General features: G+C 37.0%; 1 protein-coding gene and 1 long non-coding RNA gene across 2 annotated transcripts; both read right to left on the minus strand.

The window, feature by feature from the left end:
• Window positions 1–7,979: 7,979 nt before the first annotated feature.
• Window positions 7,980–8,896, minus strand: LOC133740067 (protein RADIALIS-like 3). Its single transcript, XM_062167915.1, has 2 exons — window positions 8,488–8,896; window positions 7,980–8,226 (listed from the first exon to the last, which is right to left on the minus strand). Exons 1-2 carry the CDS (start codon window positions 8,763–8,765, stop codon window positions 8,199–8,201), a joined length of 306 nt encoding a protein of 101 aa, XP_062023899.1. The 5' UTR covers window positions 8,766–8,896; the 3' UTR covers window positions 7,980–8,198.
• A 3,111-nt stretch (window positions 8,897–12,007) lies between these two features.
• Window positions 12,008–14,257, minus strand: LOC133741414 (uncharacterized). Its single transcript, XR_009861904.1, has 3 exons — window positions 13,851–14,257; window positions 13,325–13,385; window positions 12,008–12,246 (listed from the first exon to the last, which is right to left on the minus strand). It is a non-coding gene; the product is annotated as an uncharacterized LOC133741414 (long non-coding RNA).
• Window positions 14,258–15,831: the final 1,574 nt, after the last annotated feature.

Here is a 15,831-nt window from a genome sequence, read left to right on the forward strand (position 1 = left end):
CATCCTGCATTGCCATCTTCCATTGCTCACTATGCTTTGATTGCATAGTTTCCTTTAGTGACACAGGATCTTCTTCCCCCAAATCAAGTTCAGCTTTAGTTAAGTACAACTTGTAGTCATTAGAAATTGCTGGTTTTCTGGTTCTGGTAGATCTTCTCACTATTTCTGATGCACCAGCAATATCAACTTCTGAGTTTTCAACACTTTCAGATTGCTGAACTTGATTTTCATTTACTGCCTCTGCTACTACGTTTTCATTTTCAGATGCCACTACTTCTGCAAGTTGTGTCCCATTGTTTAGGACTAGTGTAACACTGCAATCTTGATCTGGGATTGATGCATTGTTGCAGTCCTGATTTAGGACTAATACATCACTGCAATCCTGATAGACGAACCATTCTTCCATATTCTGATGTGCTTGTTTTGGCTTGTATCCACATCAAAGCTCAAAAGGAGTTCCTTTAACAACTTTACTTGGTGTTCTATTGCATATGTAGTTGGCCGTCTTTAAGGCTTCCCCCCATAAATACTTTGGAAGCCTTGATTTTGCAAACATGCTCCTTACCATATCCGTTAAGGTTCTATTTCTTCTTTCAGAAACACCATTATGTTGAGGTGTGTATGGTGTTGTATATTGAGCTTTAATGCCACATTCTTCCAAATACATGGCAAAAGGACCTTTGTGTTGTCCTTTCTCAGTATACTTTCCATAGTATTCACCACCTCTATCTGATCTTACCATTTTGATAAGTTTTTCAGTTTGTCTCTCAACTTCAGTTTTGAACACTTTAAAAACATCTAAGACTTGAGACTTTTCAGAAATTAAATAAACAAAGCAATATCTAGAATAGTCATCTATGAAGGTGACGAAATAACAATTTCCACAAATGGTTTGGACTGGAAAAGGACCACAAACATCTGTATGAATCAGTTCAAGCAAGTTTTCAGCTCTTTTAGAACAATAATTTCTAGCATTAGTCATCTTGCCTTTCAAACAACTCACACAGGTTTCAAAATCACCAAAATCTAATTAAGGTAAAATACTTTGCGTAACAAGTTCTTGCAGCCCAGACTTAGAAATGTGTCCCAACCTCTTATGCCATAAAAAGGATGAAGAACTAGGATTGCTCTTCCTTTTGGATCCTGATGATTTGTTATTGACAGAACATCTAAAGGTTGAGATACTGCATTATTGACACAATCGACTAACCAATGACCATCTATCAATTTAGCATCACCAAAACAAACATTCTTAAAATAGAAATACATATCTATATTATTACTGGAAAAGCCATAGTCACCACCTAATACAAATTGAGAACCTGAGATCAGGTTTCTCTTTATTGCTGGAATACAGTAAACATCGTTCAGTACTAATACAAACTTATTCCTAAAACATAATTCAACAACTCCTATTGCTTGAACTGCTACCCTTTGGCCATTTGCTGCGCAAACTCTTGTCTCATTCCTTCTTGGGATTGTTATCCTTGATAATCCCTGTAGTGAATTGACAATATGTATAGGTGAGCCAGTATCAAACCACCATGAGTTGTCAAAATTAAAAACTTTAGACTCTACAAGAAAAATAGTTTTTGACAGAAATGTACCTTTCTTGTTCAACCAATTCTTGAATCCCTCACAATCCTTCTTGAAATGGCCTAACTTCTTACAAAAGAAACATTTCTTAGGACCTGAGAGCTTGAGAGACTTACCCTTATTCAGATCAGTTTTCATAGGGTCTTTAGAAGTGCTTCCCTTGAACCTTTTATTTCCAAATCTTTTCTTAAACTTTGGCTTTGACATGAGATTGATACTCACTGCTTTGCCTCTCTTATTCACTTCATCCTCATCCTGCACACAAATAGAGATAAGTTCATTTAAACTCCATTTTTCCTTCTGTGTGTTGTAGAGGCTTTTGAGGTGGCTGTATTATTCTGACAGTGAGTTCAACAGCAAGTGCACCAGAAAAGAGTCTTCAATGGTCACATTCAGACCCTTAAGTTTTCCAGCAATGTCAATGACATGCATTATATACTCTCTTATGTTTCCTTGACCATTGAATTTCATTATGATCAGTTTGTTCATCAGATTTCCTGTTTCAGCCTTGTCTGATACTTTGTATTTCTCTGCAATTGAGTTAAAGTACACTCTTGCATATTATGAGTCTGGTATTCCCCCTTTCACAGCATCTGTCATGCTTTTCTTCATACAGATCATGGCCATCCTGTTGTTCCTGTGCCATTGTTGGAACTTGTCCCTTGTTTCTTTGTTTGCATTCGCAGGTAAGTCTGCAGGTGGTTCCTCCCTCAGAACATGATCAAAGTCCAGGATTCCCAGGTTCAGCTCTATGTCACTCTTCCACTTCTTAAAGTTCAAGTCATTGAGGATTTCAATTTGATTGATACTCATGCGAAAATGCATGGCTATGATACAATGAATTTAAATCAATCATATTGTTATAGTGAAGAAATTAATACACCAGAAATATAGGTCCCAGCTGATGTTAATCCAAATAGCATCTTGATGGAAAAATATATACTGATCAATAAGCTATAACATTTTCAAGAATTGGTATCATTTGTGATACACTGATCTCTAATGTCACATGAATGTTATTGAAGTATATATGTAAACTCAAATAACCAATTGTTTGGAAACTAATTTCTTTGGAAACTAGTATCAAATTAATTTTAAGTATAAGTGAGTCTATGTTTTCTGTTGATAATTGAGTCAGTTTATTCATTTATACAACAACCACTCTGATGGTATGATATATATGTATGAATAAGATGATCCAGAAAACACTTCAATTTGCATATAATCTTGAATACATGGCTACTTTGGCAGCATAATGTGTTGTTATCATATATGCAGTAATTTCTGAAAATATTCTATTCTGCAGATCTTCAAGATTATTGTCATGTATTATCTTGTAGATAAGTATCGCAGATAAAGCATGATGATCTTATTAACTTTGCAGTGCAATTTGAAAATCATAACTTGAATATCCAAGGGCACCACTTATGCATAAGTTAAACAAATTTAAATTGCAGCAAGGATTCTAGTTCAAGAAACTGTTGTGCAGTAATATGTAAAGATGATCATGAGAATTAGACTAAAACAAATACTTTAACAATCTTTATTTGAGCATAGTAAGCTCTGAAACCAATGGTTAGAGGTTACACAAAATGACTGCAATGAAATATCTCAGAATAAGCACATAAAAACTCATATACTATAATTGACATATTAGGAGTGCTGTAGTAGTTGCATCCTAGTTTAGGACTACAACAGTATATCTATCCTAATGTCTGTAGATTTACATGAATATTACAAATAGAGGATTGATATAGTATTCTAATCCTAAGTTAGGATGCGTAAATCCTTGCAATCCTATAACACGATAATCTCATATGTAAGATAATGACTATGTTAAATACAAGATTGTTATTAAACAGTAACATGAATCATAAATGATAAGGACAATCTGCAGTAAAATAAGTGCAAATTTAAAGCAAGATTTATAAGAGCATGGATACTAACACGATGGAGTGCCACTGTCCATTGATGCTTCTCTAAGATCCACTCTTTATCTCAATTCTTAGATGGGATAATTATTTGAGTGTGTGTAGTGTTCTTAAAGGGATCAATGTAGGCTGTTCAATCTCCTTATATAGACAAGGCAAATGAGGCAATTCCTTCTATCAAGGAACTGTCATGTAACTGCCATAGTTTTGTCTGATTGGATTGATCCAAATAACCATACAATTTGAATTTCAAATTCAAAATAGATCATTATCATAAAACCAATTTTCTATTACAGGTTTTATGTATTTATATGTGTTACTATTTGGACTCAAAACATCTCACATATAGCAGCTTAAGAAATATTGCTGATATCTAGTTCTAATGAGTTTTACAAATACCTCAATCATACAGTGATTTATTAGGTCTTATATATCCATGCAAAGAGTTTCAACACCTAATTGAATGTCATCAATATCTCACACTAAATTATTTGATTTATTGTGCATATCTCTTACCCTTCCGGTGATTACTATGCAGCTTTAGTTTGAGTTTTTCTTTCCACAGAAAAACCTATGAGCTTCATTTCAGCTTGGGAAAAATCGTTGCCGAAGAAACCTCATGTTTACCTGTCACTGACTCATACATTCTCCGCCCAGATTTCTCATGCAGACTCCATTGAAACTAGTACCTTATCATTGACGCAGAACTGATAATTACTTATTTCATGTCTGTAGTAAATTAGCAAGTCATGCACACTTTTAGCTTATTAATGTGATTATGCATACCCCACAAGGTCACCTAGATTTTAGGGGCATACAAGCATGAGTCTCAAGCAATAAGTAGCCGAGATGTACTATGCTTCCTATTCACCAAGGTATGATCAACATTGATATTGAAACTAATTGTACTATGGTTATCACTGCTCTTAACGGAGATACAGAAGATCTTTTTGCAGTGGGCTGTATTGTGGAGGATTGCAAGTCTTACTTGAGTGTTATTCCTTCCGCTAAGGTACAGTTTATATATCTTGAAGTGAATGGTGTTGCACATAGATTGACACATCTCGCTAGTTTTTCTTACTTAGACGAGTATTGGTTAGAGGATGCTCCTGTTATTATTCAGGATGCATTCTAAAAGGATTCTTGTAGTACTACTCGAGGTGAAGGTTAAATGTCTCCCTCGTTGTACAATTTTTCTCCTGCTATTAATAATATTCAGGCGTGGGGTTGAGTCTCCCATTTAGGCTGGATTTCAAACCCCTTTCAAAAAAACAAAAAAAAAAGTAGCCGAGATGAGAGGAAGCAATTGAAACGTGAAAACAAACAATAAGGAGGAGACTGAACAACTCAAGAACCTTATATAGAGTCTCGTGAATAATAGCCGATTAGACCAGTGCTATTAAAATCCTCATGTAATTGTTCACTTTTAACAATGATTTTTTTTTATTCGGCATTTAAGAGTTTAAAGTCCACAATTGTTTATCTCAATTTTGAGGGTGTCACTCTGTCAACAAACAATTTTTGTTGGTGTTCTAAACTTCTAATTATGTTGTGTTTGTTGAATGCTTTAGGAATTACTTTCAAAAAAATAATTAAGAATATCAATTTAAACTCTGAGTTTTGGGGATCAACGCATTTTTAGTAGACTCTATCTTTAGCTATTTAAGAGAGTATGTTTAGCTTTTAGCAATTCCATCAATCTCCTAAGAGTATCTTTAGCAGACTCTCTATCTTGGCTTATTACCTATTTTGGAAAGCATGTTAGCATTTTATCCATTTTAACTGTACCAGATTCCTAAGTGACTCTCTATTTTAATTTTTAGATATCTCGCTTCTAAATATAGAGAGTAAGACGAGGCTCTCTATTATTTTTGTAAATTTTTTTTTTTTTTTTTGAAATGGGGCTGGTGCGGCTGCCCTCAAGCCTTGATTAACGAAATTGCAGAATACATGGGGGGGACGTAGAGCTTGAACCCCAGATTACAAGAAGCATAAAGAGAATATCCTGAAATAATACCAAGATTCTCCACAAAGTCTATGTATTCTAACAAGCACCAATTAGCAAAGAGTGCACGAATGGCAACTCCATTTGCTTTGACATAGCGGTGACATACCGGAAAGATAACTCTATAACGAAGAAGCATCATTACAAATAGCACAGCTTTCCCACTATGTTGCCGCACGGAAATAAATCCGACGGCACTCAATTTCATCCTGCCATTAGAAGGTTGCGTCCATTTGACCAAACAAACAGCTCGCCGCCTCGCTAGGCCAGACAAGGCACACAGAGTGTGCATACCGGGACCAAGCCCACGTCGCCCTACCAAAGAGTGGTAGGGACTTATTGCCGGCATCAAGCCACGTATTACTAAACTGCAATAAGACATAATAAAGTAATAAAGCATAAAAGAAACAAAATTTTGGACCAGAGACCAAACCAAGGCCCAGGCCCAACAGTCACCGAGCCCAAGCCCAGAAAGAAGGCTGCCAACGTCACCCCTCCTCCCGATCGCGCACAGAGATCCTGCCGTCTGGCCATGTGCGGCACACCCATCGCATCGAGCAATCTTGGAAATATGCTCCACCCCGCCGCCCTCCCCATCATGCCGGTCAGCATAGCCGCTGGAGACAGACCCGATCCAATCAGGTAGATGGTTGCAGACGCAAGAGGCTCCAAACAACCCAATCCGGATCGGATAATTTCGATCAGATCTGACTCCTTCGGAACCCGCTGTCGCCGCCACCAGCTCGTCGCCACCAGGCGGCCACACCTTCCGCCATCCACCCTTCGCTCTTGCCGACAACAGCCCACGCTGCTCACCCCCACCGCAACCTCTGCGCGATCTAAAAGAAGAAGCCACCGTGAAGTCTTCCCTCCGACTGGACAACCATCTATCACCGGACACTCGGTCCACTATCGCCCGTCCGACGACGCCGCCAAGAGGGCGTGCCGTCGGACCAGGCATACGTCTGAATCGAAACTGGCCAAGCGCGTGCGGCGCGTTCTACTGTTTACTGTCTTCGTTTTTTTTATTTAAATTACTATTTTTGTAAATTTAGAACATTCTTTTTAAGTTTTTTTTTTTTTTAATTTGAGGTGAAAGGTCAATCTCATTCAGCATTTCAGCAAGCAGTACAATAATGACTTGCCCAGAGGGCCGTCAGTAGAAGCCATTACATAGAGCACACAACCCTAGCACACCCCTCACAGGAGCATACTACTTAGCATACCCCTAGCACACTCACCTTTTTAGATTAAGCGCAAAAACAAGAAACTAAATAATTCCGAAATCAATAAACTACCTAAGAGGCTACTTGTTTTATGTCGATCTTCCCCACTCAAAAAAAGAACACAAGAATCCCATCAATCCTTTCGTAAAAAAGGATGACATCCCAAACCTAAAATAAAAAATACAACTTAAAAAATATATTTAGATTATGGTTTCTTCATTCAAAAAATAATATAATTCAACACTAACTAAAATAAGGAGAATTGATGCTTTCATATTTTAAAAGTGACTAGCCAAAATAACTTTTTAGCTACTTAGGCTAAAATTTAATTCAAAAATAGCTAGCATTGCTAAAATGCTCTAGGTGGCTTTCCATTTTAGTTTTTAGCAATATGGCTCCCAAGTATAGAGAGCAAGATACGACTGTCTATTCTTAAATTTTGTTAATTTAAAAGATTCATTCTTAATTATTTGTTTTTTTTTTTTTTAATTCAAGAGCCAGTACAGCTGCTCTCAAGTCATGACCATTAATGAAATCGCATAATTCAAGGGGGCGGCATTGTACCTAAACCCTACATCACAATACGCCTCCGAACATTCCAAAATAATAACATGAGTCTCTACATGACCTATGTATTCTAATAAGCACTAACTAGCAAAGAGTGCATCATTGGTTACTCCATTTGCTTTACAATTGTGGTGACATACCAGAAAGACACCGCTCACACATGCAAAACCATAAATCCAGATTACACAATGGAGTATTCTTTGCTTGTTTTGTTTAATTTTTAAATGCAAAGAAATTGTTTGTATCATTTGAAAAATGATATAAATTCTAAAGTAGTTAAAATATAGTGAACTGATTCAAAGTATTTTACAAGTGAGTAGCAAAAATAACTTTTTAGTTACTTTAGCTAAAATTTGATTGAAATATATTGCTAAAGATGCTATAAGGTACTCTCCAATACTTTCCTACACAATTTGCTAATAAACTAAAAATTGACTATAACCTAAGCCTACTTGCCCTCCTTTAGGCTAGCTTACTATATCCATCCAAGTATTTTCAGATTCAATAAAATCTATTGATGATGTTAATTCGGTATTTTAAGATATGGAAAGAACCATCCAGTAAATGAGTATGAAGTTTGAAATCGAAGATGGTGGACTCGATTTTCCAATACGTATTCAAATAGAAGAGTATAAACTAACATGAACATGAGTGTTTTCTCCGGAATACAGTGGATGATATATATTATTGGAAGGGGAACAAGTAGAAACTTACGACCATATCATGAATTACAGTAAATAGGGAGGGACTGAGAGAGATAAAAGACGCACTTTTCTTCTCTTTTCTGATGGGAAAGACGCAGATTTTCTTTTCTCTGCTGATAGGTAATTTTCCACCTAATTACCATCAAAAGGTGCACTGACTTGAAGTTTACTACTGCAGCTTAAGATACTTCAGAAGCCTGCAAAGTAATGACTTATAAGTTTATTGGCATTAAGGAAATATTGTACTGAGATGCATTGCATTTGAACGAAAGTAATTGATGGTCTTTAAAAACTTGATGTAGAGTAGCAGCAACTTTCATAGAGGGTACATATTAAGGTGTGAGGATTTAGATCAAACAAGTTCTGTGCAATTCCCTAAATAAAGAGACCTCTTGATATACCCAGTTACTAGTGTTTCAGAATAGCAATTGCATGCTCAAGGATAGAGTAACAATTACCTTTCTTCCTCATCGACATTTGTAGTGGTGATTACGAGGGACTTGTAGTTGGGAAGAGGAACCCGGCCGGACTCAATTTGCCGGAGATCCTCAAGTAGGATATCATAGTGTCTCTTCACTTCCTCAGCTGTTTTATTCCCGCCAACAGCCTTGGCCACATTTTGCCACCGTTCTGGGGTATCCTTGTCGTAAAGGGCCAGAGCCCTCTCAAACAACTTGTTCTGCTTTGGTGTCCAGCAGCTGTTAGAGTCATGTTTTTTGAGAGAGCTTGAAGCCATGAAATAAAAAAATGGTAGAAACTAATATACTGATGAGTTTTCAAGTAGCTAGCTATGAAATATGGAATAGAAGAGAAGGGATGGGTTGGTAGACTACTAGTGTACAGGGGATTTTTGTAGGTGACAAGAGAAATGAGTAGGGATGCTATATATCAGGTGAAAATGGGGACGAGGAGGACCTGGTGGGTTAGAGCCAGTTGGCGAATCTATAAAGCCAAAGGGAGAAGTGAGGTAAATTATTCGTCTTCTTTTGGAGGAACCACAAATGAAGAATCAAATAGATTCAAAGAAAATAAATTTAAAATTCAGAACTAAAGAAGAATATTTTTAATTTTTTCAACTTGTCGCCTAAGTTTATCTTATCTTTATTATCTTCTCCATTTTTTCTACTAAAACTTGTCAGCATATATACACATCATGTCGAATAGGCCGTTATTTTTTCAATTTAGCTACGAAAATGGCAGACAGGTATATCATGTTTTTTCAAAATGTCTCAGCGTTAGAGTGGACGTGACTAGTAAAAGCTCTATCCATGCAAGATAGTTATTCTTTCTAACGATACACTATTTCCAACATGTACAGTATTAACGTGGTCAAATTCCACTATGCAACATATTTCAATAGTCGCTGGTCCCTTCTTGGCCTGGTGGAATTTGCTTTATTTGTGAAGACTACTGGGTCCAAGGATCGACCGGCATCACCAAACATATTTCAATAGTCTCTCCTATTTATCCGATACTCGACATTGTCATGAGAAGCAAATTAGGGGTAAATGAGTTTGGTAAAACTAAAACCCACAAGACAGCTGGTACAGTAACGTAAAAAAGGCCATAAAAACACACTTTTATCTAATTTATGTACGTAGTTTTACATATATCTATATTATATACATGAGAGTTCAATTTTCTCTCAACTTCCATTCGCATGCAAGAATTATCTAATACGATTTTGTTTGTGGCATTTTTTAACAAAACAAGGATCGAGAACAGCAAAAAGGAAACACCAATAATTTCTGAATAGTCCATCAGAAAATGGATGTATTCTATTCATCAAACCCCTCAAAGCTTAAGTAGTCAAGAGGAGGGCTGTACTACCCAAGTCTGAGAAGGCGATGATCGAGTTATTGGGTTCATACATGCATGCAGCCCTAACCTGCATATCACTGTCAGTATGTTTTGGACTTACATATAATTAAGCAAAATGCCAAAGAGGATCGATGTACTTGGGTAATTGAGTTCAATCCTCGGAAATGTGTTTTCGGATCTTTCTTCTGAACAATATTCCAAAACCTCCATAGCTGGCCACCTGAACTGAACCCGTACCCTGATATTAAATTACAGTATGAATTGTTTGCTTCTGCATGTATTTGTATCAGTACTCGAGTCAACAGGTGCATGCTGCTGGTTCATTTGGAAGAGAGTTCTAAGCGCAGTGAATCATATCTTGGTCAGTTATTTCCAGTTTTTACTTTTTCTTTATTGTTGCAGGAAACTAACTGAGAATGATCCGAAGTGACTAGAAACAGTGGCGGATCCAGGATGTACATTTGGGGTGGGCTAATTTATGGGTTGCTCATAATTTTTTTTTTTTTCCTATCAATAATGCTTCCAAGAATTTTGAGACTAAATTAGAAGAAGAGAAAAAGGGTGAAAAAAATGGGAAAATAGCAACAACAACAAAAAGGAACAAAAGAACAAAATTGGGGAGAAGAAAATGACGAAACAAAAAAAACAGGCATGAATTGCCAATTTGCCATTATGCATGCCTTTAAGAGGAGTCGAACCGTGGTCTTGAGGGAAATGAACCTGTCACTTTGCCAACTAAACCACGGATGAGTTTAGGACTTATAATACATGAAATCTTTGAAGCATTTTGAGTTGGGCTACAGCCACCTACTAGATATGCCACTGACTAGAAAAGTGTCACTAATGCCAAGCAGATCAAGGTGCTGGTATCGTGCGAATAAGATTTTGGAAATTTTCTTGTTGTGTGAAGACAAGTACAAGAATGACGTGGATGCATGTCAAAGAGACAATGAAGCAAGTTGAAGAAAAGAAGAAAGAATGGATTGAGTCATTGAAGGTGACCATGAAGCTATGAAGGCAAGAATCATGATGAAGAACTTGAAGTTAGAGTAATTCTAAATTAAGGGAGGATGTTGGAAATAACATTAATTTAGAAAAATGAAGCAAGTTGAAGAAAAGAAGAAAGAATGGATTCATTGAAGGTGACCATGAAGCTATGAAGGCAAGAATCATGATGAAGAACTTGAAGTTAGAGTAATTCTAAATTAAGGGAGGATATTGGAAATAACATTAATTTAGAATTATGTTGAGAGTTATGGTGAAAATAATGGTGAGAATTATGATGAGAATAATGGTGAGAGTTAGTGACTTCATAGATTATGAGAGTTAGGAAGATTTAAGGTCATCAAGTATTTTGAGAGTCTCCTCCATATCTCTCTCTAGGAGCTCTGTACATGTCTCTGGACTGTACATCTCCAATATTGTGTGTCATTCATGCATCATATCTCCCTACCCAATTTTTATTTTTTTATTTTACACTTTCGTTGTTATTCCAACAGATGGATGAGGTTCTACACTAATGTGCCTCGTTTCTACTATACAACTGATTATCTTTATGGTGAGGCTATTGCCACCCTATAATTTTCTTTGTTCACCCTACTTGCTTATTACACCCTACATTTTAATTTCAATTATTAGATTTACTTATCCAACCCATTTCTCTTTCCAGGAATATCCTCCATCATATGACATATCAAATTAAAAAAGAAATTTTGTTTAACGAAAATTTCTCATTTAATTTATATCAATTAAAAAAAGTCCTAAAATACATTAAAGTTTCCTAATAAAATCATAATTTGATTTACTTCCATTTTTTTATTTTTTCCATTCAGTTTCAATGTTCATTTATTCCAATCCATATTAAAAAATTAGTAAGTGCTACTATGAGCTATGAAAAAAAGATTGATTTTTTTTTTCGTATTTTAAATTTTTTTACTTTTGGTGTTTATAAAGGTATTATAAAGATTTGATGAAGTTAACACTAATGATTTTGTGAATTGAATAACGAATTAACGATGAGGACGCATGACAGGACCCGCCCCAGATTTCACCCTGAAATCCGAAGTGGCCCTGCGGGGCCCACTTTAGAAGAGATTCTACCAAAAATTTGGCGGAACTTCCCATAAAAGTAGGCTACCCAAAACCTGTAGGAAAACATTTACACTTCTAAATCATCCATCCTTAATCTTCTGGAGCCATCTGCTCCCCAAATCACAACTCCAATTTCACAAATATCAGTCTCAACCCAAAAACAATATTAATCCCATAGGTTATCAGAGCAATACTAATCCACTAAGTAACAAAGAAAACAGAAATAGAATGAGTACGCGGAAGCAATGCTGTTGGCTATGCCTCGACTCCATGTACGCCCGACCTCAACTAATTTCGCCTGCAAACTGGGCATTTGAAACCGAAGGGCCCAGGGGAAAAGTATTGAAAAACACGTTAGCGTGAGTGGACAAAAATAAACAAATTAAAACCAAATGTATTTCATACTTTCCCACATTTTTCGATATATATGTAAAATCCGGATGCATGCAACCTTTATAAAACACTTAAGAAAATAATCTGAAAAACGTTGAACTCCAGAAAACCGACTAGCCCCGCTAGTCACAACAATAGAGTAAAAGATTGAAATTTCAAAACTCGAAAATATAAGTCCAGCCCCGCTGGTTAAGAAAACTCAGACTAGTCCCCGCTAGTCAAAAATAGTATAAGTAGGGGAAGATGATAGCCATACGAATAAGCCACTCAGGCTTGGTTGGGTGATAGCCTCCCAGGCTAAAGAACTCCCATAACTCCCGTAATATACCCTTACGCCACTAAGTGTAGCGATAGGATACTGGGCTACAGAATTACTGTCACAGAGACAGTAACCTGCGCCACAAAGGCGGAAGGGCTACGGTGATCCCATCACCGCGCCACAAAGGCGGAAAATCAATGCTAGCATGATAAAATCACCCCTCAGTATGGCACAGGGAAACATAACCGAAAATCCAGTAAATCCAAAATACATAAGGCTTCCCCCATCTCTCGTTAAAGAATTTCCAACGACGTGTCCCACACGCCAAAAGTATCTCCAAATCAATAGCAGAAAAGCGAGATCAAACAAAATCACAATTCTCAAACCGAAATCATTACTAAGGCATTCCCAATGCCAAAACCAAAGATCGAATATATAAACAAGAAATAATTCCATCGAAATCCCATTTCGAAACTCCTTTAGAAGTCTCAAATCGAAATAAAATATAATTAGAGAATAATTCCGGAAATAACCTCGGAAATAAGCTAATTCACCATTAAGATTATAAATCAAAAGCAATTTCGGAAACGAATCAATAATGAAAGTATTTATATGAGATAATACTAAATCAATTTATAATCTCATACTCGAAATGTAAATTGATGAATAAATAGAGCATACTTTAAGAAATAATGCATGCATCAATTACTTAAAAACAAAAGTCCACTCACAGTACTATTGGGCGACCACGCAAACGAGTTCCTTCATTTAACCGTAGCTCGCGGCATTGCCCTGTACACAATTATATTTCCGTAAACGACAATCCGATAAAATAATTACGAACCTAAACGAAACCCGAAAATCCCTATCTCCATTACTTCTCAAATTCAACTCAAATCTCTTCCACAACACCAATTCCTCAATTTATATATCCCACAACGAAAACGAAGGAAATCCGACGACCGGATTTCCCACAATTCAATCACAAAACTTCAAACTTCGGAAATTCACAAATAATTCCAAACTCCTCCAAAAATTACCAAACTTCACATACAATCTCTATGATAATTATAGAATTCAACTAGCTAGAAATTGAAATTAAAAAGCTACCCTAGCCGCCGCTACCGCCGCCCACAGTGGCGGCGCCGCCGCCACCGCCACCAGCTCCGATGGCCACCAAACTTTGGCAGCAGCACCTACTCAACGGACCCAATAATTCTTTCAACTGTAACTAAGTTAGAAAATGAGCGGAAGTACCTCAACAATTAAGGAGAAGCTTGAACTCAAACTGTGAATAGTGACCGTAATCTTCCAATCGTCGATTCTTCCTCTACACTGCAAATCGTTGCAAAATATTTGGGGAGCATCATCTACATCGCAAGCCGCTTCCAAATGATTATGGTTCGTCGTCGGAGGTGGCCGGAATAGGAAGAAATCGGCGTTGACTCAAACTGCTACAGTAAACTTCTAAGGCTTGATGCGTCGTTTTCTGGCCAAGCCGCCGTGAGCCACCACCGCCAGCGCCAAGAGGAAGTCGAGACGAGTCCGTAGCCACCGGTTTCACGCTTTTTGGTGGCCGGAAAGAGAAAGCAACCGGAGTTGCAGAGGAGAGAAAGAGAGAGCGACAGCTCGGGGAGAGGAAGAAGAAAACGGGGGGGAAAGGGGGAGAGAGAAAAGAGTTACCGGCCATAGTAAAAAAATTTCAAATATATACTAACTACCAATGAACAGTAACTTTACTATTTCGCTTATAACTTTTGCATACGAGCTCCGATTTTTACGTACTACATATGCACGCGCTCGGTTTAACGTCCTCTACAACTTTCATGAAGAACATTTTCTCAAATTTTGACCCGAATAAAAAGTCAACTTTTAGGGCCACCTAAAAGTACTGAAACGACAATAAAAGTGATAGTAAATGTCGTTTACCGTCCTAATGATTAGTAAACCGGTGAATCAAGATACGGGATGTTACATTCTCCCCTCCATATAAAAATTTCGCCCTCGAAATTTCATGCTGGTTAGAAAGAAAGAACACACCAATTGATTCAAAATACCACAATCTCAAAATTTACCCACTCTAACTTAGATTAAGCTTTCCTTTTCGCAACCTCAAATCAACAACCACAGAAACTCTTATGATCCCCACTACAAAAGCAATGAAGACATGCCTATAATCCAAAATTATCAACGTCCAAAATCGATTCACTTGTATTGTTAAACCATGTAGCACCATAAACTCGCAAGTACATGAATTCCGGTGTAAAAGAAAATTCATTTCAATGGTTAGCTCAGATAACACATGGTATTAACGTCACAAATCACCCTGTTAAAATTATAGCATTCATAACCTTCTCACAAAAGTCGCTTAGTGAAAATCCAACCCATTTACCAACAACATTGTGATAACCATGCCACAAGATGGTCACTGCTAATCAACAATTCCAAAAGACATCACTTCCTTAGCTACCACAAGACAGCACTTCCTTGTTTGTGCTTAAGTTCCTAATCAAATGTCGTTCACGTAAAGGTCCCATAGTTGTCAAACATACAAAGGTCGACCTCAAACGAACCTATAAGTTCTTAATCAAGTAGATTATGGGGCCACTACACTTCCACTGCGCTACTCTGATATCTGACTAAAATCATTAGTCCAGCCTTGAGATGACGTTCCGAGCCGACTAAAAAAACTCATTTGATAGCTACCTTACTGGCCACACATATAACACCTCACTCAAAAACTTTTATAAATACGATAATGTGGAAAAACTTTTCTAAATCAAATGTGTCACAAGAAATTTACTATTTACAAATGCCTCTGATCAAAACTGCTAATAATTCTTACAAGTTAGTACTCGCTTAACTACCATGTCATGTACCACATCCTCAAAAATCCAGTGCAAGCAAGAATTATAACTACTAACTCTACTCCAGCTCAACGAATCATATCTGGAAGAAGATGCATCACACTCAAGTTGTTCTTAGCCGAAGCTACACTTCTTTAATAGTCATAGATCTAAAATCTGGTTGAATCCATGTCGTTCTCGTTGATCTCTGTTGCCCCAATTGATATTCTTAATCCATATACCAATGTAATTCTCACAACCGAAAACACCACTATCCGTAATTATTAAATACTTGATTGGAATTCTGATCAAACTCAAATAAAATAACTTCCTTAGATAATTAAAAAAACTCTCTCTCATAACTGCTCCACCAGTCCCAAGTAGAACATTTC

Source organism: Rosa rugosa, chromosome 3, assembly GCF_958449725.1.
Source record: "Rosa rugosa chromosome 3, drRosRugo1.1, whole genome shotgun sequence".
NCBI lineage: Eukaryota > Viridiplantae > Streptophyta > Magnoliopsida > Rosales > Rosaceae > Rosa > Rosa rugosa.

What these genes read in the sequence shown, in the direction of transcription:
- LOC133740067 (XM_062167915.1), bottom strand. Translation starts at nt 8,765, where the DNA reads ATGGCTTCAAGCTCTCTCAAAAAACATGACTCTAACAGCTGCTGGACA. An exon ending in AATGTCGATGAGGAAGAAAG is followed by an intron (nt 8,227 to 8,487) that starts GTAATTGTTACT and finishes ATTACTTTGCAG; the next exon opens with GCTTCTGAAGTATCTTAAGC.